The sequence below is a fragment of the Arctopsyche grandis genome, chromosome 13 (assembly GCF_051622035.1).
Source record: "Arctopsyche grandis isolate Sample6627 chromosome 13, ASM5162203v2, whole genome shotgun sequence".
Classification (NCBI taxonomy): domain Eukaryota; kingdom Metazoa; phylum Arthropoda; class Insecta; order Trichoptera; family Hydropsychidae; genus Arctopsyche; species Arctopsyche grandis.
The window spans coordinates 14,490,241-14,515,636 of record NC_135367.1 but is presented as its reverse complement, the minus strand read 5'-3'; the positions used below and the strand labels follow the sequence as shown (position 1 = coordinate 14,515,636).

Here is a 25,396-nt window from a genome sequence, read left to right as displayed (position 1 = left end):
TTTTTGCTTTGAAATACTTTGAAATTATAAATAAATATTAAACGAAATTAGCTCATAAAATTACGGGAAAAAAAAAATATTTTTGATTTATAAAATTCTTTAAATAATTAATTATACGTATTTTGAAGGAATAAAATATCACAATGTATAGAAAAAACATTTGACCATTGATTCCAATACTCACTTTTAGCACAACAATACTAGATTTTGAGTGAAAGAGTGCAAAAGTCAATCGCCAATTTCTTTAAACCTATCTCTTAAACTAGAGCAACCCAACGAAAACCATTGTCATATTCGAAGTCATTGATTCAAACTTAGTAAATATTGATTAATCTCCGCTTCGGTAATTTTTTTTTGTTCTTCAGTATTATTATTAGTAATTCAAATAAATCTATATATGTATGTATATATAAAAATTAATGTCTCGAATAGACTCCTAAACCACTGAACCGATTACGATGGGACATTCAGGATTATTAAAAACAGGAACGGAAACGGGAAAAACGGGAATGAGTGTCATTGCAACGCAATAATTTCAAATGTGTTCGCTGCCTGCGTTTTTCCGACAAATGGGAACGGGAACGAACGCGGGAACGGGAATTGTATGCGTTATTTTGACATTGCAACACATGCCGGGTTCAGCTAGTACATAATAAAAAACCTAATAAATAATAAATTCAAGAATGTATTTGTTTTTAAATTTTTCTATTCTTTTGTTTTTTTTTTTATTATAATCCATTTTTATTGTATGAAAAATCGCTTGGGTTCATTGGCTACCTTAAATTTGTTGAATATAAAAAATCCTCCACTGTATACTTATTGGATCAGACAAATTTGGCGCCAAAATCTCACGCCACTACTAAACTAACACTAGCATATGCGAGTACGACTCGTGTATAAATCTTTTATCTGTTCGTTGAATAAATTCATACACACACAAACAATAAATATATCAGTATGGTGTATGTACATACATCGGTTTGGCTCTAATCACTGAAAATGCTAGTCGACTCAAGAACGTCGCGAGGTCTGGTCATATTTCGCGTCCGTCTCCGTTCTTCTCGATCGGTCCATCACACGTTTCACAATTTTCCTTCACCGATGCTCTTGGGTGATGCGGGAACGCATTTAGTTATCTTGTTCGGCGATTAGACCGGAACAGTGGTCAGTTTGGTGACAGTTTTTGCATCCGGTTACTATGACGACGCTTGTTTTGCCAGGCCATTGTCAACTTTTCGTCATTGAGAACACGGTTTGTACACATATGTACTTGTTATTGTTAGGATTGTCGTTCGACGTTTCTTAAAGTGTTTGTTTGTGTGTTGGATGTATCGTCCGGTTGATTAATCGGGTGTTGTTGGTTGACTTTTATTGTATTTTGATAACGTTCAGTTCTTGTTTACGGAATACAGTGTTTTTGTCGTTCGAATTCATTTTATTACTCGAATTTTGATTATCGATTGAGATTATTTGTGTTGTACGATAAGTTCTGGGTTCAGGGTTGAAGTGATTCTTTTCTTGTGATGTACTATTTTTTTTTAATGTGAGTAGTACATATACATATTTCATTATTATGTGGACACGTGTACTTTATGTACATATAGTGTAATTGAGTAATACAGTGTCGTTCTAAAATGTGTACCAACGGTACAAGTTTTTTCGCATTTTTCGATTCGGTGGTTGCGTTGATACTAAGCACCGAGTGGTCACTGGGTGCGATCCTGTGAGCTGACTTGAGTGATATTCATTGTGAAAATATAAAATTTAAATATTTATCGTGAGTAATGACTTACAATAAATTTAAATAATTGACCATAAGGAAGAATTAAACGGCGTATTTTTATACGTTTAACTTTCCCGTCCCATATTCGTGTGCCAAAAGTGCGATTTTTTTTTATACACGACACTGTGTATAATAGTGGGGAATCAGCTGATCGTTGCTAGCGGAAACATACCTAAATTTTAATTCTATGTGGTGATTTATTTCGGTTTCGCTCTTGCACCTTACCTTAATGCCAAGTATTCCTCCTACGTAAATTATTTCAGAACAATCCATTTTCAACACCTTAATATTTAATTAATTGCATTTATATATATTGGAATGTAGTTTTATGACAAATAACTCGACCGGTCTATTTTACGTATTTCAATGCTATTTTTCCGGTTTTAAATCATTAACTAATGATTCTCATTTAGCGATTTATATGTACATATCTGCCTTGCGTAAAAATCGAACTTGAAAATTGTTCATTGTTTTCATTCTTACGAAACAATACATATGTACATACAAATATGTAAGCGTGAAGGCAGCTTAAGGGGTTATGCGTATTATTTTTCTCATGTTTGCCAATTCATTGTTATTATACAATGTTATTTAAGAGCTTGGCCTTATGCACTTTCAGAGTCTGTTGAAATATTCTCTAGAATCTCGCTAAGCAAAGCAAATAATCGCGTGTTCTGAGAATATCCCTTATCATTTTTGTATACGTTGGTAATGTTGATTGATTTGTCTGCTTAAATAAATTTTACTTTTTTTTTTAAACAAATCAGATTTTGAAATTGTTTTATCTGCAAAGAGTGTTGACCTTTTTGATCTTTACGTATTTCAAACATGCGATAGTGTCATGTATGTATAATCGTTAGTTTAAATTATGTGCATTGATTTTCTTGGCTATTGGGGGGTCTGGTATAGCGCAGTTGGCTACTGTTCCGCATTGTGAAAGTTTATTTTGCTGTTCTGATAATGTTTGATGATAAATATCATTTTTGAAGGTTTGTTTCCTTATTATCATACGTCGCGAACCCAATCGTGTATATATACGTAGGTATTTATTCGTATTTTCTTGAAATTGATTAATTTTTTTCTTTAAATATGCACCTTGCTTAAGATTTTCTTATATATTTTTACAGTTGACATTTTATTTTCTTTATAGAAAAAGTATATAGGCAATATCAATATCATATATACTCGTATAATATCGCAATTCTGTGTGTCGTATTTTGTAATTCGTTGTTGTTTTAAGCTAAAATAGATGTGTAAAATAACTTTGAAAGATGGAAATATTTCATATTTAATTACGTTTTCGAACACAAATTCATCTCAGCAGTGTTCTTATTCACGATTACAGTTTTTCTACGAGGTAAGACATTATTTTTTTTAATATATTCTTAATAGTAGCTTATTTAAATAATTTAATTATTTGTGCGTATTCAGGATCTACCATATTACGGCTGTGATATATAATACAAATTTTATTATTTGTAATATTTGTAATAATAATATATAATAATGATCTGAAAGTTCATAATGTTTATAACTGAATTTAATGTATAAGCAATTATTATTTAGCATAATATAATATGTGTATTTACATTTTTTTTTCAATATAAAAATTTAAGACTTAAAAAAATCTGAAATCGGTGAAAGCCGGTCAATCGGTTTTTTATTTGTAAAAAAAACGAAAACCGGCTTTTTCTTTGGGGCGGTTTTTTGGAACCCCTATGCATGGTGGTAAAATAGCAATAGTAACTCATTGAAATAAATTGTAGCGATTAGCGAGCCTTCTGTCAGTTTGACAGTTCTCTTATACCACCACTGATGCATTCTTAAGAGTGGCAACACAGACCAACCAAGTCGTAATAATAATAATCGATCGGGCGGTTGTTTCAATTATGATTATTAATTTTTACGAATGGACTATATATTTATTTAAAATTCTTCACCTGAGATTTATTTTCAATTTACGGTTCAATCTCGGTTAACGTTTTTATGAAATGTATTCACATACAGTTATCCAATCCACGCGATTTTTTCATCGGTAATGGGAGAAATTATTAACCGTTTACCGGTAAATGAAATTTGACGTTAAATTGCAATCTCTGATCACGATATTTACCTATTTATAATACATCTGGAATTTGAGTTCTACTAAGTGTGTGAATAAAATTTTATTTTGTCTATCAAGTTTACGACCAATGTCAAACTTATCATTTTACAAATGTTTATATATGTATATTCATATGATATTATTGCGTTTTTATTCTCAGTTATCAACACTGGTGTACAATTTTATGTATTGAAATGATAATGCATCAAATGCATAAATGTATCAATTTTTTTTTCAAAGTTGTCTCATCACGTCTACGTACTATTTATTTTGGTTTGAGCATAAAATATGGCTCGTTTACAGTAACTTGAGTATTTTATTGAAGAAGACCATCGTACATATGTATATTGTATATCTTGTATAAAAAAATGTTTTATATGCATGGGCAAGTATGGACTAAAGGCGCAGACACACAGAATCGTACGGCATGGCATGCTTAGATAGACTCCAGCTGTGAATGGGCGTGTCTTATGTTATTGATTCGTACGATTTTATTATTTCGAAAAGTTTCTCCTACATTTCTTCAAATATGGGAATCACCGCTATCGAACACTGTCACACAATGTCACACTCCAGGGGGTTAGTTTTGGCCTGGATCAGGCGTGCTAGCGGTATTTACATGTGCAAAACTAAGATTTCAACTCCTTTGATGATCGTTCATTTTGTTTATACATACGCACATATTGACATATTGACTAATAATAACAATGGACGATTCTACTGCTCAGTTCCGATTTGGAAAAAGTCTAGCCTAGTTGTCTATCTGTGCTGTTTTGGCGCACTTCCACATAGATGATTTTCTCATTGATCGTCGACTGACGTAATTTTTGGACGCGTCCACCTCTCCCGGCGACCTTGAATCGTTTCGTGTGTTCGGATTGCATTTTGGCGTGCACTTTTCCGCATTGCACTTTTGTGCAACAATAGTGGCGCGCGAAATTTAAATCGCAGGTTCATTGACGTCTGCGATAAACTCTCCGTCGGATTCAGTTGACCTACACACTTGGACATTGTGACGCTATTGATAAATTACTCATATCTCATTACTCACGAGTCTCTTTATTGACGTCTCGAAGATTTCCGTCTGTTGACGTTTAAGCAATGTGTCAAAAAAAGTCAGATCGAAGGTTTATTAACCACTTAATCGCCACGCGTTTTTAGAAATCGATTCGATTATTTTATGTTAGTGTTTAGTGCCAACCTTTGACACTACCTCTTTGATTTTTAAATGCTTTTTATTATTACGAAATTATGTTCACAATACATCTTATATCTATTTTAATAGTTACTGATCTACTGATCATTTTCTATTTTACAATTTAATTCAATTTGGTTAGTAATCATAGTATTATATTATTCTATGTTAATGTACAGCATAATAGGAAAAAGACCTCAAAAACCTATTTACAATTCTTAACACTACCTCTTGAATATATAACAAACTAAGGAAAAATATTGAATTAATATTTTTCAATTTCATTAGTATCACAGGATATTTTTAGATGTCACTGTGAAGAAACCAAAATTAATTTCGAGTCATAGAATTAAACATGAAAGAGCACGCACCGGTGCGCTTATGGCGATTGAGTGGCTAAAACGAACAATGACAATGTTTGGATCGGTATGTACATATGTATGTACCAGTGGCGTGACGTGGTATGGTCAAAAAATATTTTTAATTTCTAAATTAAATATAATAATCTGTCTTGAAGTGATGAGTATAAATTTTCATTTTCGTGCTAACAGAAATAACAGAGTAGCTTATCTTTCGTAATAACACTTTGTTTGTTTTCAAAACTAAATCTTCTGAATGATTTGTCGAACAATCGATCGAGAATACAACGGAATTTCAAGGCCTCGTTAATTGTTTCCGGGAGCTCCGCGCTGATTTGTTCTGAGGGAATCGTTCCTCGAGCCGAGTCCCTTGCTATATTTGAAAATATGAAAAAGTATGTGTAAATATATGATATTTTAACAACAAAAAATATTTTAGAATGATGTATGATAGACACAAATCAGAATATTCGTAGTGAAAATTCCATAAATGCTTGAAGAGACGAGTAAATTACAAAACGTTTTTTCTTCGAAATGGAACGTATATATAATTCGCCAGTACCGCGAAAGGAACAGAATTGAAACGGCGAGTCAGTGCAAGTGAATGACGCGGCGGACCATACCATAACAATCCACTACCTTCGGTAGGATCGATTCGGGTTTCTGAATTCCGCTTATCCGAGTGAACAATATCAATTTGGACAACGGTTTGAATTTATTGTAATTGAATTGTTGATATTTTTAAATTTTAGGTAAAAGATTTTAGGGGACTAACTTAGTCCCTCTAGTCCAAATAAATGTATATGTATGTATGTAGTTCCTGCATCTTGGTGGTCGGTAGACCCTATACAATAATTGGGCAAAGTCGCTGAAGAGAAATTTCACTTGCTTATTTCCACTGTATTTGTTTTCCGTAAAATGTTTAGTCTATCTCCCACGTTTCAGTTTGTGATAATCATATAAAGTTTTTTATGCTAGCATTAAAAATGATTAATTTGAACTTTGTTCTTATTTTTAGCCAAAAAGGCATTAAATTTCTCAAACAATTTATTTTTTTATTTATACGGTAAAAAAATGACCATTTTACACAAAGAAAAAATACAATACAATACAAATAAAAATTTAGAAAAATATAAAGAAAGACAAAATATAAGAAACTACAACATGTTAAAAAAGTGTTTGCATTGATCGCATTTCAGCTTACATCTATTGACATTAAATAAATCAAACATATACAGCTCATTACACAGTCTGTGCAATCTTGACATGGCCGAGTTCGATGAATAATTGATAGTAAACCTGGGCATATCAATAAGATGGTTTCATTGAATTAATCTTCCCGGAACATGGAATCTGATTATGCTCATCATTCCAGAGCAATCGATGTTGCCATTAAGAATAACAAATAAACATAAAATATCATTAAATATTCTTCTATCACACAATTTTCATCAATACATTTCTTTATAAATGATAGTGCTGCTGACATGATAGTTAAAATTTGAATTTTATAAATTTTATAAACTTTTTTCGGACAAACTATTAAATTAATATATTTTAGTGAATAAGGAGGCCAAATGGTAGAATTGTATTCTAATTGATTTCTTACTATAGTAGTATATAACATTCATTTATATAACAAAGTGGGTCGAGTTTCTTATTAGGAAACCCAGTGACTCGATGGCATTTTCTTTGTAATATGATTTATAAAATAATTTAATGTTAATTTTTCATCAAAAACAACTCCCAGATTATTGATTTGTGATGTCGGTAAAGTTTCAATACTAATATAATAATTATAAATAATTTTACAATTTGATCTACCGAGCCTGACAACATATCCTTTTTTTTATATTTAAAAAAAGTTTATCAGAAGAATACCAGTTATTCAAAGAGTTCAATTGATGACTGACAATTGATTAACTTTTCAAGAAGTGTTGAAGCACCTGTTGGAACTTTCTTATGTATGTATAACATACATGTATATGTATATGTATATTGTTGTTGCTGATGTGTATCCGGTCAGCAAGTGCTGACCTACTGACCCGGTAGTTACTTCTCTGTTTTTTCAGAGATATACCCTGGATTAAAGGTTAACCTTGAGGGTTGTGAGCAATTTGTACATACGTGCATAAGTAAGTGGTAGGTACATATGGCTTCCTTCGAAGCCTTAGGCACGTGTCAGTTTCGCTTCTAGCAATGAATAAATATTGTATAAACGTACGAGTTCAACGTTTTGAAGCTCTCCACGAGTGTTTCTTATCTCCGAGCTCGCCAAGTCCACCACTTCAGAGATAGACATACATACAAGTAAATGGAATATGTACATGTAAAGAAATAATCGATAATGTACGTATGTATGTATGTAGGTATAAATTTCGCGTATGAAATGCAAAACTCGGTCAAGTACGAATATCGATCATCGACTACATATGTATAAGGTTAGGTTAAATTCAAAGTAACTCTGATTTGGATTGATGATTTTATTGAAGGTGATAAATATTAAATGTTAACATTGAAAAGGCTTGGGTTTAAATGTTTTGAAACGTGACAAGTGAAAAACGTCTATTAAGTTTCTATAGTAACAATTTGTATAACAAGGCAATTAAAATAAGGTACTTCTTTATTTTAGAAAGAATAATATGTATTTAGTGATACATAAGAGACAGCCTGTCCAAAATGTGAGACTATTTTATAGAAGGACGAAAGATAAAATTCGCAAAAAAAATTATTTGATGAAGCTATTTTTTGCGCATCTATTTTGATCTTATTGAAAATTGGGTCTAAAAAGGCCTGTAAACAATCGGTTATAGCGACAATGGCGATGATTTATATTAACGACAAATATGTATGTACATAGATCAGTGATGTCCAAACTGAAGACGCGAAAAGCTAGTTAATAACTTAATAGAATAAAATAACATAACATATATTTATAAATAAACTTTCAAAACATTAAAATCTGTTCCTGAAACCTAGGTAATTTTTTACTATCCACTAATAATGAAGCGGTCTCCGTGACGAGACAGAATGTTAAATGACAGAAAACGCAAATATCGGAAGGCAAAGATCGAAAATCGAAAGATCTTAAGTCGAAAGACCAAAAAAAATGGTGCATGGTAAACGGTACATACTCACTTAATCTGCGCGAGCAGGATACAACAGGAACAAGAGGAACAGGCTTTTCCTCCCGTATTAATGTGCGCGCGCAGAATACGGGAGGAAAAGCATGTTCCTCTTGTTCCTGTTGTATCCTGCTCGCGCAAATTAAGTGAGTATGTACCGTTTACCATGCACCCTTTTTTTATCTTTCCACTTAAGATCTTTCGATTTTCGATCTTTGCCTTCCAATATTTGCGTTTTCGGGCATTTCACTTTCGGTCCCGTGAGAGGGACCTCAGCTATTGATATGGTTGAAATACTGTTCAGCGAATCATATGCGAAATAGTTGCGAAAAATACTTCTTGCTGATAATGCAGTTGGAAGAAGAGTTTTATTGCTCGGTCAATTGTATCTGTAATTTTGTTATTTATACATTTTTATCATTTAAAATTTAAAACCCGTAGGAAGGGGGGAGGCACTAGATTTTTTTCAAAAGGGAGGATTAGTAGCAATAAATTTGGAAACCACTGACGTAGATGGCAAGATTCAATGACTCGATGTATTATTAAATAACACACCAGACCCTTTAGTTTTGCTATGTATGTATGTGTCGTCAATTATACCTATAAATCTTTTGTAACTGCGGTCCAGTTTTTATATTCAATAAAATATCAAAATAGTATAAAAAGATCCTTCTGAACGAGTTAAATGGCTTGGTTTATTATAATCGCCTCGTCAAATAATCTCTACAACAGACAAATCGCTTCTTCTGTTGTCGTCGTAGCAGAAGTCGCTTCTGCTACGACGAGTCTTACCCATTCATGATTCGGTGATTACTGTACTATGAATGTCGCGAGATACATTTTTGGAATTGTTTAACATTTGAACACCTAGAGTGGGTCACACGTTAACTACCCATAGTCGAGAGTGGATTCAGGGCCGGTTTCGCGAGAGCGCAAATCCGTCGCAATAGCTGATCATCATCACATCGTCGCGAACTTGCGACATCCCTACACTCAATGAAGACGAACGTGAGGAATTCGTCTCTTTTGTATCTCAATTAGGGTACCCAGTCGTCTCGACAAACTGCCGAGTCGTGTTTAGGGCCGCGACGACGTTCACAACGAGTGCAATCCCTCAGGACAGGTCGTATTATAGTAATCATACGTGTGCACTTCTATCGTGGCATCATTAAGGGTCATTAGTAGTTCGTGTGAAACTCTGTGTATTGGTGTAGTAGCGTGGGATTGCGTGGGTTCGCTGTTGGGGTAATTAGCGCACTCCTACTTCTCGCAGGTTTCGGAAGTCTGTTGGCTCTTTCCTATCCCCTAGCGAGGTAAATTTATCGGTGGTTATTTTGAAGTGGAGCGTTTTGGGGTTTGACCGGAAATAATGTGGTCGGTGCTCTTCTTCCCTTGGTTTACCGTCGCTTATAAACATAGGAAGCTATCGTGTGCTTAAGTGAAAATTAATATTTGTGTTTATAATAAGCAGAGCGTTTGCTTGGCGTTTTCTAAAATTAGAGCCTTATCATCGCAGTCGAAATAATTACTTTCATAGCATGTGTTCAAAAGACAAAGACCTTATTTATTTATATATGTAAGTTACATATATTACAGTTTTTTTTAAATGTTTTCTTTGTGAAATTTTCACCAATATTCAGGTGAAAATCCTATTTTCATATTGATATTCAAAAGCTTTTTATTGTTCGTAAATGATCTTGAGTATATTTTAAAGCTACCGATCCAGTGATCATTTCCTATTATTTTTTCTTCTTAGTATTATCTTTTTTAATGTTAATGTTAGGCATTATAGGAAAAAAAGCTCAAAAACCTATTTAAAAGGTGATGAATGAAGTGTTTTCGATTTTTTTTTGTTTGATTTTTAATTTAGGATCAGAGCTCAAAATGGAAGGGATCGCATGGGAACGCCGCTCCCTTTCGTAAAATCCAGAAACGTAGCGCTCGCTCTTGTGAAAAATCAAATATTTCCGTACCCTTTCGTAAATTTAAAAATCATTCACTTTTGCATGTCCATCTGATGAGAAAACTTGAATTTAGCGACTACGATTTACCTTACGATTTATTTTAAAACTTGAATTTATCAAATAAGTCATTTATTATTAGTTTGAGAAACTCTGATTCATTACCAGACTAATGCGGCCAGGATGCTTTTACCCACAAAAAATGATTAACTTACTATTGTCAACCTTTTTTTTTGTTGCTCTCGCTTTATAGAACAATAGTATGTAATTGACAATAGTGAACCATTTTTTACGGGTAAAAGCATCCTGGCCGCCTAAGTCTGCTTATCACTAAAGGGCGGATAGGGAGCGAAGTGCTGCTCGCGGCACAAATATTGCCGGGGCACTCAGGTTAAGATGCTCTGCCATAAGTGGTCGCTTAGGGCGACAATAAGTAGGAAGGCGATTAGGAAAAACGCACATGCTGTCTCTTACACCCCCTCTCGCCAATAGCATTTTGCACGTACAACGTTCTTTTGTCTACACGAAATGGGGTCTATGTGACGAGACAAAATGTTAAATTACAGAAAACACAAATATCGGAAGGCAAAGATCGAAAATCGAAAGATCTTAAGTCGAAAGATCAAAAAAAAATGGTGCATGGTAAACGGTACATACTCACTTAATTTGCGCGAGCAGGATACAACAGGAACAAGAGGAACAGGCTTTTCCTCCCGTATTAATGTGCGCGCGCAGAATACGGGAGGAAAAGCATGTTCCTCTTGTTCCTGTTGTATCCTGCTCGCGCAAATTAAGTGAGTATGTACGTGAGTATGTACCGTTTACCATGCACCATTTTTTTTTGATCTTTCGATTTTCGATCTTTGCCTTCCGATATTTGTGTAATTTAACATTTTGTCTCGTCACATAGACCCCATTTCGTGTAGACAAAAGAACGTTGTACGTGCAAAATGCTATTGGCGAGAGGGGGTGTAAGAGACAGCATGTGCGTTTTTCCTAATCGCCTTCCTACTTATTGTCGCCCTAAGCAACAATTAAGTGAGTATGTACCGTTTACCATGCACCATTTTTTTTTGATCTTTCGACTAAAGATCTTTCGATTTTCGATCTTTGCCTTCCGATATTTGCGTTTTCTGTAATTTAACATTCTGTCTCGTCACGGAGACCGCGATTACGAAAAACGCACATGCTGTCTGTTACACCCCCTCTCGCCAATAGCATTCCGCACGTACAACGTTCTTTTGTCTACACGAAATGATATTGGTCGAGAGGCTGTGTAAGGGACACCATATACGTTTTTCCTAAGTGTATTCCTACATTTTATACTGATTGTCGCCCTAAGCAACCACTTATGGCATTATGGTAAATAGAAGAAAAATTATGTTGCTGTATTCACAACTCGAAAGTTAAATTTCTATCGTGCGTGGCCTCACACACGATACACACGTTTGAATCTGGTTGTAATTGTAAGTTTTTGTATTGTTTCAGAGTGGTGGGTTCGGGCCTCGGGCTGCGCCCCCGCATGGCGAGTCGGCGGGCGAGGCGCGCGCACGCTGAGCCCCGGCGCTCGGCCCCTGCGCCCCCCGCGCGCCCCGCGCCCCCACAACCGAGACATCTGCGTGCCCTCCGACTGCAATTTCGCAGAGACCTCTCCGAATGGATCACGCCGCTGCGGCCTCGCCCCGCGTGCAAAGGAACGATAACGCCCCCACTAGTGCCCCCAACAGTGATGTTGTTCACGGGCCCGGCGGCGTGAGCCCTCAGCAGGAAACCGCGCCGCCGGACGACCCGGAGACTCCACAGTGCAACTCTAGTGTCGACAAGACCCCCAGCACCACCAACGAGACCAGCCCCTTGCTCAAAAGCAGTTCCAACGGAAATGTCCTCACCCAACGGGACACACCTCCTATCGGTGTAATCCTCAAGCACAATGCCACCCTCCTCCAAAGCATCGACGAGGGAAACTCCGAGGACTCCGAGAGCGAATTAGCTTCGTTGCAAGACACCAAACCCCAGAGACCTAAGAGCATAGTGAAAACACCTTCACAGCACAGTTTCAGCTCCGCAAAAAGGAAAATAGTCTTCAAAACAGATAGTTTGCGAAGCCCCAACGGACGGCGCGACTCCATAGAAGGAGATCGTCCTGTTTTGCATGTCCAATTTCAACATGGCTGCACCGACGGATCCGTATCAACTGCAACGCGTGAGGCTTGCGCAAGTCCTGCTTTTAGTCTTGGAGAATCTTCAGGCAGCAGTTCGGAGGATGATTCATCCTTGGGCCTGTCTGAAGCTCGTCCTCCCGACGGAGGATGGGGTTGGGTGATCGTATTCGCAACGTTCATGGTCAATCTAATAGCTGACGGTATCACGTTCAGCTTTGGAGTTATGTTCGTCTACTTTTTAGATTATTTTGGGGAGGGGAAGGCTAAAACCGCTTGGATAGGAAGCTTATTCATGGCGATGCCCCTCTTATCGGGTCCCATTGCAAGTTTCCTCACTGATCGCTACGGTTGCAGGAAAATGTGCATCATTGGATCTATATTAGCCTGTTTGGGTTTCATAGCATCAGTTTTTGCTCCCAACATGGAGACTTTGTTTTTTACATTCGGAATTGTATCCGGATTCGGTTTAAGTTTGTGCTACGTTGCCGCTGTAGTTATAGTAGCTTATTATTTCGAGAAGAAGCGATCTTTGGCCACTGGATTATCGGTGTGCGGCAGTGGAATTGGTACTTTTATTTTTGCTCCGGTAACTCAAATGTTGCTTAATGAGTACGGCTGGAGAGGTACTACTTTGATCTTAGCTGGACTCTTCCTAAATATCACCGTGTGTGGAGTTTTAATGAAAGATCTACCTTGGACTGCAGTCATGGCTAAAGCGAAAGCTGAAGATAGAAAACGAACCAGAGAACAAAAGCGATTAAAAAAGCAAGGATCTTCAGCGGATTCATTTTCCGACAATAAAAGTACTAATACGGTCGGAACTGGTACTCAGCTGCTTCCAGGTGGCGATGGAAACGGAGCAGGAGCAAATCCTGAATCTGTAACTAGACAATTCTGTTCTTTAGTCAATTTACCCACATACGTAAACAATGGTGAAAATGTACCAGTGGAAGTGCTCGAACTGTTGGCGACTCATAAAAATGTTTATAACGTGCTCATGCAGAACTATCCCAGTATGTTAATCTCTTCGAGGAGTTTCAGCGATAGTGGGAAGATCCACGAATTGGGTACGCGTCGTGGGTTGGCAGCACAGGAGATAACTAGTCCTCCAGCAACCATCCATTCACCGGTCGGACGCTCTGCTAGGACACCTCCCCGTCCAACAACTGCTTATCTCAAAGATCTTCGCATCCACAGACACTCCCTGACATATCGTGGAGCAATGCTCAACATCAAACGCTATCGTCTGCGTGCCTCTTCATGTCCCAACATTTACAGGAACTCGATGACTACAATTGCTAAAGAGAAACTTCAATGGTATTCCGGCTTGTGGGAGTTTTGGGACTTGATCGTGGACATGTTGGACTTTTCGCATTTTTCAAACCCTCGGTTTTCGCTCTTCGCCTTGTCCAATTTCTTGCTTTACACCTGGTATGATGTGCCTTACGTTTATATAGCTGACAATGCTTTAGAAATGGGTTTCAGCGATACGGATGCATCCATGCTGATATCCCTCATAGGAATCATCAATATGATCGGAGAAGTAAGTACATATATCAAGTTTTTCCAGTTATACCGGCTTTTTGATCACATTACAAAACAATTTGCTGTCCTATATAGGGGGGATTTTCATACACCAAGCAAAATTACATATGTATGATTCAGTTTTATTTTTTCAAAGAGAAGATATGTGTGTATACATATGTATAAAAGATTGAAATTTGCGCTGTAGTCTGGTGTTTATAAGCTTAATGCTTTCAATGATCCATTTAAGTTTTCCTTTGGCTATTTATAATCTTTCAGCTATACAGATAAGACAAAATTATCTGTTGCGTTTTGTAAAGTTAGTCTCAAACATAATCTCAAAATTATGATAACTCTAGGCTAAGATATAACCAGAAATAGGTTGACGATATATCTATGTATATTGGATGAATTTAAGACCGAAGGAGGTATTCCCCCCCAGAAAGTAATTATCTTAGGTAGCTTCTAAAAATAAAAATGTTCTGGAAATAATCAAAAACAGAAGAAACCGTCACCATCTACATATACTAAAATTTTGCAATATCCCACTAGTTTTCTTATTTTAATTTGAACACTGTTTTCTACTTATTTATTATGATTACGAACATTATGATTGTGAACAATTTAAACAAAAGTACTTTTTATATTACCATACCCTTCATTTTATAGTGTGATGAAAGAGCCTATTCCAAATTGTCATTAATACCAATTTGTATCTAATAACAATTGTTTTTGAATCTAGATTTTCCTCGGCTGGGCAGGAGATTGGGACGGGGTGGACGCTAGTATGATATATGCCGTCTGTATGCTTTTCTGTGGTGGTGTGACGGCGATGGTGCCCTTGCTTAGTTCGTACTCTGGCTTATGTGCTGCCTCCGGAGCATTCGGCCTCTTCATCGCTGCAAATTATTCCCTCACCAGTATCATCCTAGTGGAGCTGATCACATTGGAGAATTTCACCAACGCCTATGGATTACTCTTGCTCGTGCAAGGTGTCGCTAATTTGATCGGACCTCCTCTAGCCGGTTTGTTTGTTTCCATATATCATTGTATTATATGTAAAGTCGATTTTTTTTTAAAGAAAAGGTTTATTAGGACATGATGGAGCTCGAAAAATGCTCTCATGAAAATGTGAGCATCTCTGTGTTTTCGAATATGTTCTTTTTATACGAATAATTTTTTTTTATTTTCGATCTGCAGGAAATTTGATTCTATTTACCAGATTAGAATTCTGTTGAAATTTTAATAATAAATTGACCTTTCTTAAACTTAATCTAAATAATTTAAAGCTTACTATTCGATATTCGACATTCGAATAATTCGAATATTTTTAGTCCTACTCCTAACATTTAGCAAAAATATTCATCTGAGAGGTCAAACTCCAAAAAGATATCTTACAAAATTATTAGAGATTTATTTTTTTAAAGCCTTTTGTTACGTTTTTTTTAAATATGTAGAGTGGCTAAAATTTGGAATAGTCTACTCAATGAATTAGTAGTTTTTAGTTAATTTTTTTTATTTATTTATTTACACATTTGCCACAGTGACATTACAGAATATTCTAACGCGTCACTGTGACCAGACATACATATAAGCATAATACAAATACTATACATATATAAGAATACAGATACTATATATAAGAATTAGTGAGACATCTATGTTATAGATAATAACTTTTTTTTTTTTGTGACAGTGGGTAGAATGGCTTTTGCCAATTTGATGGATGAACCGTTTCAACAATTAAATTAGATAAATTGACAAACTCTGATAGAAAACGATCGACTTGGAGTCACAAATATCCAAGTCTGAGCAGCAGCATTTAAGATTATACTCTAAATAAATTCTTTTCAATTGAGGGCAAGTCACGGGATCGAACCCGGCGACCTCTCGGTGCTTAGTATAAACGCTACCACCGAGCCACGCTGCTGGCTAAACCACCTCGGTCTTTTTTTTCGATCACATTTTCTTTCTCTTTACTATTATTGTTTTTACATATGTATATGCATTTTAATATTCTTGAATTATACACAACTTTCTACATGTTTTTATTATTGCTTTGTAATTTTCTAAAACTCTTAACTGATTGACAAACTCATTGCTTCATTGGCTATGCTGCCTCCTCCAATTATTTTAAATAAAATAAATAATAATAAAAGTTGAATGAGAAAATAAAAACAGTTGAATTATTAACATTTTGTGTTCATGGATTAATTTTATTCTTAAATATATATTTCAGGATGGATTTACGACATCACAGGCACATATGAACTGTCGTTTTATCTGGCCGGATTGTTCATCGCTCTGTCCGGATTGCTTCTCTTCATTCTACCTGTAACGAAAAGGTTAAAAAGATATCGGGCGCTTCGGAGAAAAGAATCGTCTGCAAGCTCAAAAGAAAATAGTGCGGCCATGACGTCGAACGGGATTGTAAAGATGGAGGCGAACAATCGTATTTTCGTGTGATTTTTTCATTCGTGATATATATCGACACAGTGAGAATTTAATTTTAGCACTTGAATGATTTATAGTATCGGGCTGAAAGGTGAAAGGCCGCATGTGTATGAATATATATTATAATATTTAGCGGTTACTGTTTCGGTCGGAGGTGTTTTAAATTATTTGATTTTATTGCAGTATTTCCTATTATGATGAAAAAAAATTATAGTGCTTAAAATTTAATACGCGTAATGAATTTTAAATTTCGCGATGAAAAATTCAGAGTAGAGTTTAATTTAATATTAAAAAAAACTTTTTGTGATATGGCCTGTTTGGTCAGGAATCTAGCGGTTAGATTATACCTGTGAATTAATTGAAAATTCTCGCGTAACTGTGACGTGTTTTATATTATAAGGTAAAAAAAACAAAATTTAGTGAATTTTTAAAATTTTGGAGCGCTGAAACGGATTTAATTGGATACAAAAAAAAAGGTTACCGCTATTCCCATGATGGCGTACAGTCTTCTTCTATATAGTTAATTTATGTATGTTGTCTATTTATTGATAGCAAAGCCAAAAAAATAGGTCCTGATAGTTTAAGCAGCGATTGTGTTACTTTTTGTAATGTGGTGCTATCAGTATTTTTATATTTTAAAACGTTTTTTTATTTAATTGGAATGGTATTGTTTTGGAATACAATGCGAAAATTTATACTACGAACAGCTTTTAGGATGTATTTTAAACATATCTTTGAAATCGTCGACGGATGAGATTGTGATATTATGAGATATTGTATAAAATTTGAAGAATAAACAAAAAAAAAGGATTTGTGTAATGCTTTCCGCAGATAACTTTCAATCGTACGATTTTTGACCTTTAAAATTAAATCTACAAATCCATATATAAAACTAATTATATTACGAAAAAAATAAAACGTACATATACATACATATGTAGTCAAGAAAATGTAACGATGAATAGTAATAATCGGAGAAGTATTCCATATGTACAGGCTGTGTACGGAATAGTCTCACATATTGAATTTTTTCTTATAATTAGAGTACGGACCTAAAGCCGCGTCGCTCATTTTTCAATTGCTGTAAATGCTTTGTGCAAAAGGTTCGGCAAAACTTTAACAATGCATTTACAACATTTGAACAATGAACGGCATGCTGGTTATCCGGGCTTTACTTATAATAGTTATAAAATTTATTTATTTTCGAATTTGTGATCATCTTATATATTTTGTATAATACTATTTCACGTGAATTACTATATATGTATAATGATATGTATATAAAAAATGCATACATATTCCTTTCAAATTTTTATTATTATTACATACATACATACATACATAGTGTTTGTCTATTTTTCGATATGTAAAATAATACCTGTAATAGCATGTTTTTGTCGCGGTGCCATTTTACGCCGATTCGCTCATCAATGTCAAATAAAATTACACCTAGTGTTTTTTGGTACTGTGACAAAATTTAAAAATATATTTTTGTGGATCCTTACAAACTTATATTGTATATTTTTGAAGTGTAGTTTTTTACATCAGTATTCGTTGCTCACTTGTAAATACGTATGTATAATTTAGTAGTCACTCATAATCTCTTCGATTATTTTTTAATATTATTTTATGTAACTATTTTTGTGTCGTATTTTTAAAATCAATTTTTTTATCGTATTTTTAGTCTATTTATCGAAGGTTTTGAACAAATCTGAAATAAAATTGTATTATATGAATTTATCCGATTTGTATTTTTATTGAATTCAACGCCACAGAGCTTTTTTATTGATCTTTTATGATTATATTTTGGTGAAATAAAATAATAAAAAATAAATCTTAACTTGTTTGTTAAAATATTAATAAAATTTGATTAAAAAAGCAATTTAAAAGTAATATTATGACTTAATATAACACAGTGTAGGTTCCGATCTTTCATTGGAGCATTTGTTATGTATGTAGCGTGCACATCAAAGTTTCCAATTTGTCGCCGTGACTATTGTGCTATTTTTTTTTTTAACTACTAAACATTTGTAAATGATAGACGTTGGTTGTGGCATATTCATTTTCAAGTATGCGATTACTTTAGTGTTTTTAAATAAAATTATGGAATTATTAATATTCCTAGTCAATTTAAAGAAATGAATTTTCAATATTATACGCTTCTCGTAGTTTAATGAAACATTAAGCATTGAAGATAGGCGATGAATATTTCACTTCAAATTTAAGGCTGGGCATGTATTGAATAATTATTATTTTAATAATGATATAAATATTTTATATATAATTAATTGTGTTTGAGCATGTCATTTTACATGAAGTGATATGATAGCGAAAGACCAACATTTTGAGCATATTTACATCGGTGTCCTCTTAGGAAATGTTTATTAAAGATAATCGAGTGTAAAATATTTTCATTGTTTTATTTCTTGTCTATGAAAGTATGTGTTGTTTTATTTCTCATGTACAAAACATGTCACTTCATGTGAAACATGAAAATATTGAAGGTATTATTTTTATTTATTGATATGTCTGTATTTGTCCTTCCTCAAATTACAACTTATAAGCTATCATATTAATAAAATAAAAGAAAACAAATAAAATAGAAATATTTTTAAATTAAAAAATTTTGATGACGTCATCTCCGATGTTTCTGTTATAGATTCTATGACTGATTCAAATAAAATAACAACAAAAAACCAACTTTCACCCATAAAATAGGAAATAAATTTTAAATATATACTATGTATTGTCTCTTTATACGCAAAGTTTAAGAATCCAATACTAAAATTTCAGCTTTGATAAAAAATTTGTGTCCTTTTAAAGTTCAATAGACAATTTCGTTTGTCTGACTTTTAGGTTTCAATTTGCATGCATTGAACATGTTTAAACTGTTATTTTTACATAAATGTAACCATAGCAAGTTTTAGTGTAATTCACAGTGAGAAAACTGTTTATTTAACCACTTAATACAGTATTTTGCAAATTTGTGCGATAATGTATCGGAGAGTGGCTGGGTAAAAGAAAGATGATAGGTAAGTCGTTTAGAAGAAATGATTTATAACATATTTTGAATAACTATCATTGGTATTGATGTTTTTACATGGAAACTGCCACTATTATTTATCAGAATATTGACCTATTTTACTTGGCTCTCAAATATATTGCAAGATTTATGTATTTGTTTGATTTAAAATATTTAGAAATGCTAATTTTATATTATATTGTACTTTACTTAAAAGTAATTACATTTTTATCTGTACTTGTTAAGTGGTTATCCTATGAAATACTATTATACAGTACTGTAATGTGTCAAAAATCATAGCAATACAAAATTTGTTATTTCAACAGATTACTTAAGTAATTTTTGAACTTAATGATTATACTTTAAATAACGCCGAGGCTGTCTCGATGATTTCTCTTCATGTATATAAACATTGGAAAGCCCACCCGACCATCCAAACAACTAAACAGCAACGTTTTCTTTATTTCGTTAACTAAAAGAACGAACATGAACTGAACCAGATATCAATTCTGTCGACTTCTAATATTTCAAGCAACCATATGGCAATATACTATGTATTCTCGAAACGTATTTTGATACTTTGGATTTAATGATAATAATGTAATATCTGTTTAATTGCATCGAAGCAGTTTTATAATTGTGTCCAATATTTTGTTCGTCTTCCACATACATGGCTGTTGTACATTTCATAATATATAACGGAACAAGATAAGTCTTTTTTGAAAATAATACTTACTCTTAATGAATTGTCATTGACATACAAGTACAAATCTTCCAGAAGAATAGCAATATAAATTCTACTGTATACATTATGACGATGAATGTCGGTGCGGTTGATTTATGAACGTCGGTGAATGTATCGTCAATAATGATCACCTTACTTCTTATAACATTATCCGAAGCAGGGAAGAAGTTGTACATACGTATTCGACTCTGTGGAATTAGATAGAATTTTGAAATTTGCATTCAAAGAACTGCACGCATCTGATGGAATAAATTATGTTAGATCTTGTCTCTAAGGTATGTTTAAAGTTAATTAAAATATACTTTCTTCGAAGTACTGGTGCTAGTGAGGTATGGAAAGGAGTGTATTTTCTTATACAGTGTAGTTTTGGATGGGTCACAGCTCTAGTACTTTTAAGGTAGTGAATACTTTGTTCCATTGAAAATTTTGCATTAGTTAAGACGGTCGAGTAACACAATTTATAATAAAAATAAACATAGTCTCACTGCCCCTAGTTTTTGGCATTTTGTATCAATCTTTAGAAGTTAAAGAAAATATTAATTCACATTAGATTAAAAAGGTTTCATTTTGTAGTATACTACGGATAAAATATTGAAATATTTAACCGTTTGTGGGTTTTGTCGAACATTTTGCCTTTTAAAATATATAGAATTGTAACTAAGATGGTGTTGAATACGCTGCTCAATATCGTCGGTGACTTTCTTAATCAGAAAAGAAATTGAATCTTATAGTATTGATGTTTAATTTAGACTAAAATCCTTTGTATTGCATTTTTAATATAAATGAATCCAAATGTATTATAGGAATTCATTGTAATTTCAAGTATATGAAATGATTTTGGTTAATATTCACTATTATTTCTAGCAATAACAGTTTGAGAGTGTGGCGACAAGCAAATATTTTTTCAATTACTGTATTATAGTCGATAGATAATTATTATTAGATCCATTTAGTTCAGGGATCCCAAAACTTCCGCAAATTTCAAATATTGATTCAACTCCCGCTGATAGTTTGGGAATCTCTGATTTAGACCATGCATGTGCCTCATTATATTCCAACAATTTACTTCAATAGTGTTGATTTTATTACTAATCTTTGCATCATGTCTTCAAGAAGGTAGTGGCAGAACTTTTAGAGGAGTTGTTTTGAGAGTTATTTCTAAAAGTAGAAAACTTGAAGTTTATCTGTGATCTTGGCAGTGTGAAGGTATGCATTTACGTGCGAGTCATGTGCAAGTTCTATTTTTATTTTTTGAACTATTGACTTGTCAATACGATCCCAATATCCTAAATGTATATATTAGATTAAAATGTCTTCAAATATTAACTCATGAATATATTAAATATATATATATTTTAAGACTGAGATGTTGTTTTATTTTTAAAAATTACATTATTAATAATTTACATTCTTAAAAACGAACTAGGCAAGTATAATGAAAACAATATGTAAAAATAAGTGTTTATTTTAAAAGATGGAACAAATTAAAATATAAAGTTTTGCATCGGAGATGTGTAAGATTGCCCTGCTTACTTCTTGGCCGCTCCTACTTTCGATTTCTTGGTTCCTCTTACTTTCTTCATTCTGTTCTTTCTTTCCTTGCGTTGTTTCCTCATTGGCCGTGTCTTTTCATATAGACCGTGTCTGGCGAGTCTGTGTTTGGGCTCGAATTTCTTGGCATTGTCGAGGGTGTCATAGATGAGAGCGAATCCTGTAGATTTGCCACCACCGAATTTGGTTCGGAAACCAAAGACGAAGACAACGTCGGGTGTGACTTTGTACATTTTTGCTAGCTTCTCCCTGATTTCGGTTTTGCTAACGGTCGGTTTGCCAGGATGGACCACATCGCAGACCATCTGCTTACGGGCCAAAAGCCTGAAAATCAAACAAATACCACAAGTCAAAAAATATTTTTAAAAGAGCAACAGTAAGTATAGATATATATAAATTCATTGAAATGATGTGAAAGGAGATTGCAGCAGCAAAAAAAGTATAACCATACAACTGGAATAATCTTTCAAATTAGTATATGTAATAGAAAGTGTATGAATTTATCATCTATAATATTGTAATATAAAAATAAATAAAATTGGAGATGTTTCATCATGCAAAAATATAATATAATTGAATTCAGAATTGAAGTCCGAAATCAGATTATTTCATCCATGAAATAAATACACAAATTCATACGCATTGTAATATGGTTGTTTTTAAAGTCAAAGTTTTCACTTCAAAAAGGTAATTCGAATATAAATTTGAACAAAATCGTATGCACTGTCCAAATGAGAGTTTGCCCGATATGGCCACATGGCGCTAGTGTCTTCGTCAAATGTCACTGTATAGGTTATGTCAGACGGAAGTACATACGGCGAGCATTGGTGCAGCTCGTAGAGCATCAACGGGGACTGCGATCAGAGTAAAGACGAATAAAGAAAGCCATACGGGGTTGGTTTGGGGCGTGAGAGCAGCGAGCGAGTGAGCGGGGGGTGAGGCACGTGGATGCTAGGTTAGGTGGCGGGGCAGGGGCAGGGGCAGGGGCGGGGGGGATCGGAGCGAGGGGTCTTCACCTGTTGGTCATGAACTTCCTGGTGCGGATAGTCGCCGTGCCGTCACTCATCGTGATGCTGGTCTTCTTTCTGAAGCTCGACAGCCAAAAGCCGACAACACACCAGGCAACACGCGACACGCGCACAAAAAGACTTCTTCTTATTCGCAACCCTGCCTCTAGCCGATGAGTCTTAGCACCGCAATTGACGACCATTGCAAAATCAATATTTATAATACTTAAAATCTGTTGAAAATCACTAATACTCGCTTTAAAATGTAATAATATTTTTATATTATGATAAAAAATTAAATGATATTATTAAAATCACTTAAGAGGATTTTTTTATACATAACTTATTTTGAGCTAAATTTCAACATTTGATTTGAATTAAATATTTTTCAATCAAAATATTTTATCTTTAAATTGATTTACACATCTATATTTTATTTGTTTGCTTATTTATTCATTTAGAATTGCATTATCGATTTAGATTGTCAGCCCTGTCAGAATCTTGTTTCATCTGTCAAATGGTTTCTGCTGTAATGTTAATTATGTTTAGAATTGCGTTCTTATTCGCTCATTCTTCGTAGAATATGTCAACGTACAGGCCAGTGCTGCTAATAATGTACCATTTTGAATTTTATGAAATATGAAATTTAAAAGTAATTCTTTAAACGATGCCTGCGTAAACATTTATAAAGCAAAGCATTAATAAACATAATTAAAATAACTTACTAAATTTTACACAATAAATACTTGAATTTGGTAAAATAAACTTTCGGATCATATTGAAAATCATGAAAATGGAAAAATAGATTTTTCTTAATTCCCGTGATGCATTTCTTTTAATTTTTTTATAGTAATATCCAGCGAAAGTTAATCATATATGAAAATATGCGCGAAATGGGCCTTTTCTACCAAAGTTTACAACTTGCAAATTATTTATCATTGTCCACAATACGTTTGTAAGCAAAGAATAAATAGATAAAATAGAAATTAATACCTATTTTACATAGTATTTTAAAATAGTACCCGTTTTATTCCAGAAACTGTACATGTAGTTAATAAATAAAAATATATGGTTTTGTAAAATCCTAATGAAAAGCATGGTAAAAAACGATGATAACATTTTTTTACTGAAGTGTGGGCCTCAAATTTCAAATGCACCTGGGTACCCCATTTACTTTATCCACCGCTGGTTATGTATTCAATATACCAGCTATGGATATTGAATACATAACGTTTTATGTATTCAGCTATATACCCTATATTGAATACATAAAATTTTCAAATATTGTTCGAAATTGCATTAGATAGGGTAGTCTGCTTTAGGATATGAAGACTATATGCATAAAAGTCTTGAAAAAATCATTCATATGCCGAAATAAAACTCAAATTCAATCTTTTTAAATTTTTGGTCAATTTACAAAAAACTGAGCTTCAATTATATTGTGGTTGTGACCTTCAAAATGCTTAATCTGCTACTGAATATTTTTATTCCATAAGAAATACATAGATAGTATGTAGTAGTTTAGAAAATGAGCCAAATGTTATACTTCAATAAGTATTTACATACATAAATAAGGTTGTGAAGACACAAATATATATATATTTTTCTTTAATAATAACCCTCGTGGAATTGATGCGTATCTTGAAAATACTGCTATAACTTACACAGCCACAGCGTAGGTCACTGGTTAAGCCATTGTTTACCAGTAGAGAGGTCGAGGGTTCAAATTCTAGCCGGAATCAATTAATTATTCGATTTATATACGCTGCTGGCAAAATCTGGATGGTTATTAAATCCAAATCTGTTAGTTTGCCATTTTATCTAACACATAATCGTGACTAATACAATAAAAATCGACACCCCCCTTCAATGTCTCGCAAATCCGAATTTGTTAATTGTTACATAGTAGAATGTGTTTAGTATTTATGTAGAAGATTGGCTTTAAGTATCGCTTTGGGGCAACCTGATATGGCATCTATGTTAAAAATTAAATATATAAAAACCAATACTCCATTTATCGATATCTCTTATATATAATAGATATTGCTGCGTAAGGGTGGGTTGAAGATCCAAATGAAAGGCCAAAGTAGCTTCACAGCATTTATTGAATGATTCGGGAGGTCCATGCGCAGCCAGTGCTCGTTCCAGAATGATCTCTGTACCAAGTGTACCTCTTTTTAAAAGATACGTTGCTCACTACTGCCTCCCCGATCCGTTAATGTATCTATTGTGTAGTCATCTAGTATCCGTTTATGTATCTATTATATGTAGAGCGCGAGTCTCACGCTCTCAGGGTTCTAGGAATTCTACCGACCACTTTCAGCCCCGCTAGGCCAACTCCATTGTTAGCCCCCGAATGCACTTTAGGCGGTGGATAACCCCTATAATGTTCCCACGATATAAT

The 25,396-nt window shown here is 34.0% G+C and overlaps 2 protein-coding genes across 4 annotated transcripts in view; one reads left to right on the top strand and one right to left on the bottom strand.

The window, feature by feature from the left end:
* LOC143921252 (monocarboxylate transporter 9-like) overlaps positions 1–18,406 on the top strand; it is a 56,318-nt gene extending 37,912 nt beyond the window's left edge. For 2 of the 3 annotated variants that reach the window (XM_077444462.1, XM_077444463.1), the window contains 3 exons: positions 12,016–14,232; positions 14,956–15,238; positions 16,453–18,406. In XM_077444462.1, coding sequence (XP_077300588.1) covers positions 12,184–14,232; positions 14,956–15,238; positions 16,453–16,679 — 2,559 coding nt within the window. In that variant the 5' untranslated portion in view covers positions 12,016–12,183 and the 3' untranslated portion in view covers positions 16,680–18,406. Of the gene's footprint in view, positions 1–1,004; positions 1,253–12,015; positions 14,233–14,955; positions 15,239–16,452 lie in introns of those variants that run through there. The other variant, XM_077444460.1, reaches the window with a different exon arrangement.
* A 3,363-nt stretch (positions 18,407–21,769) lies between these two features.
* On the bottom strand, positions 21,770–23,168 carry RpS24 (ribosomal protein S24). Its single transcript, XM_077444444.1, has 2 exons — positions 23,002–23,168; positions 21,770–22,309 (listed from the first exon to the last, which is right to left on the bottom strand). The coding sequence occupies exons 1-2, from the start codon at positions 23,049–23,051 to the stop codon at positions 21,964–21,966; spliced, it is 396 nt and encodes a 131-aa protein (XP_077300570.1). The 5' UTR covers positions 23,052–23,168; the 3' UTR covers positions 21,770–21,963.
* Between the last annotated feature and the right edge of the window lie 2,228 nt (positions 23,169–25,396).

Bases quoted from the DNA above. Each gene is read 5' to 3' on its own strand.
- RpS24 (XM_077444444.1), bottom strand. From the start codon at position 23,051: ATGAGTGACGGCACGGCGACTATCCGCACCAGGAAGTTCATGACCAAC. The intron at 22,310-23,001 runs GTGAAGACCCCT...TTTGATTTTCAG, and splicing joins AGGAAGTTCATGACCAACAG to GCTTTTGGCCCGTAAGCAGA.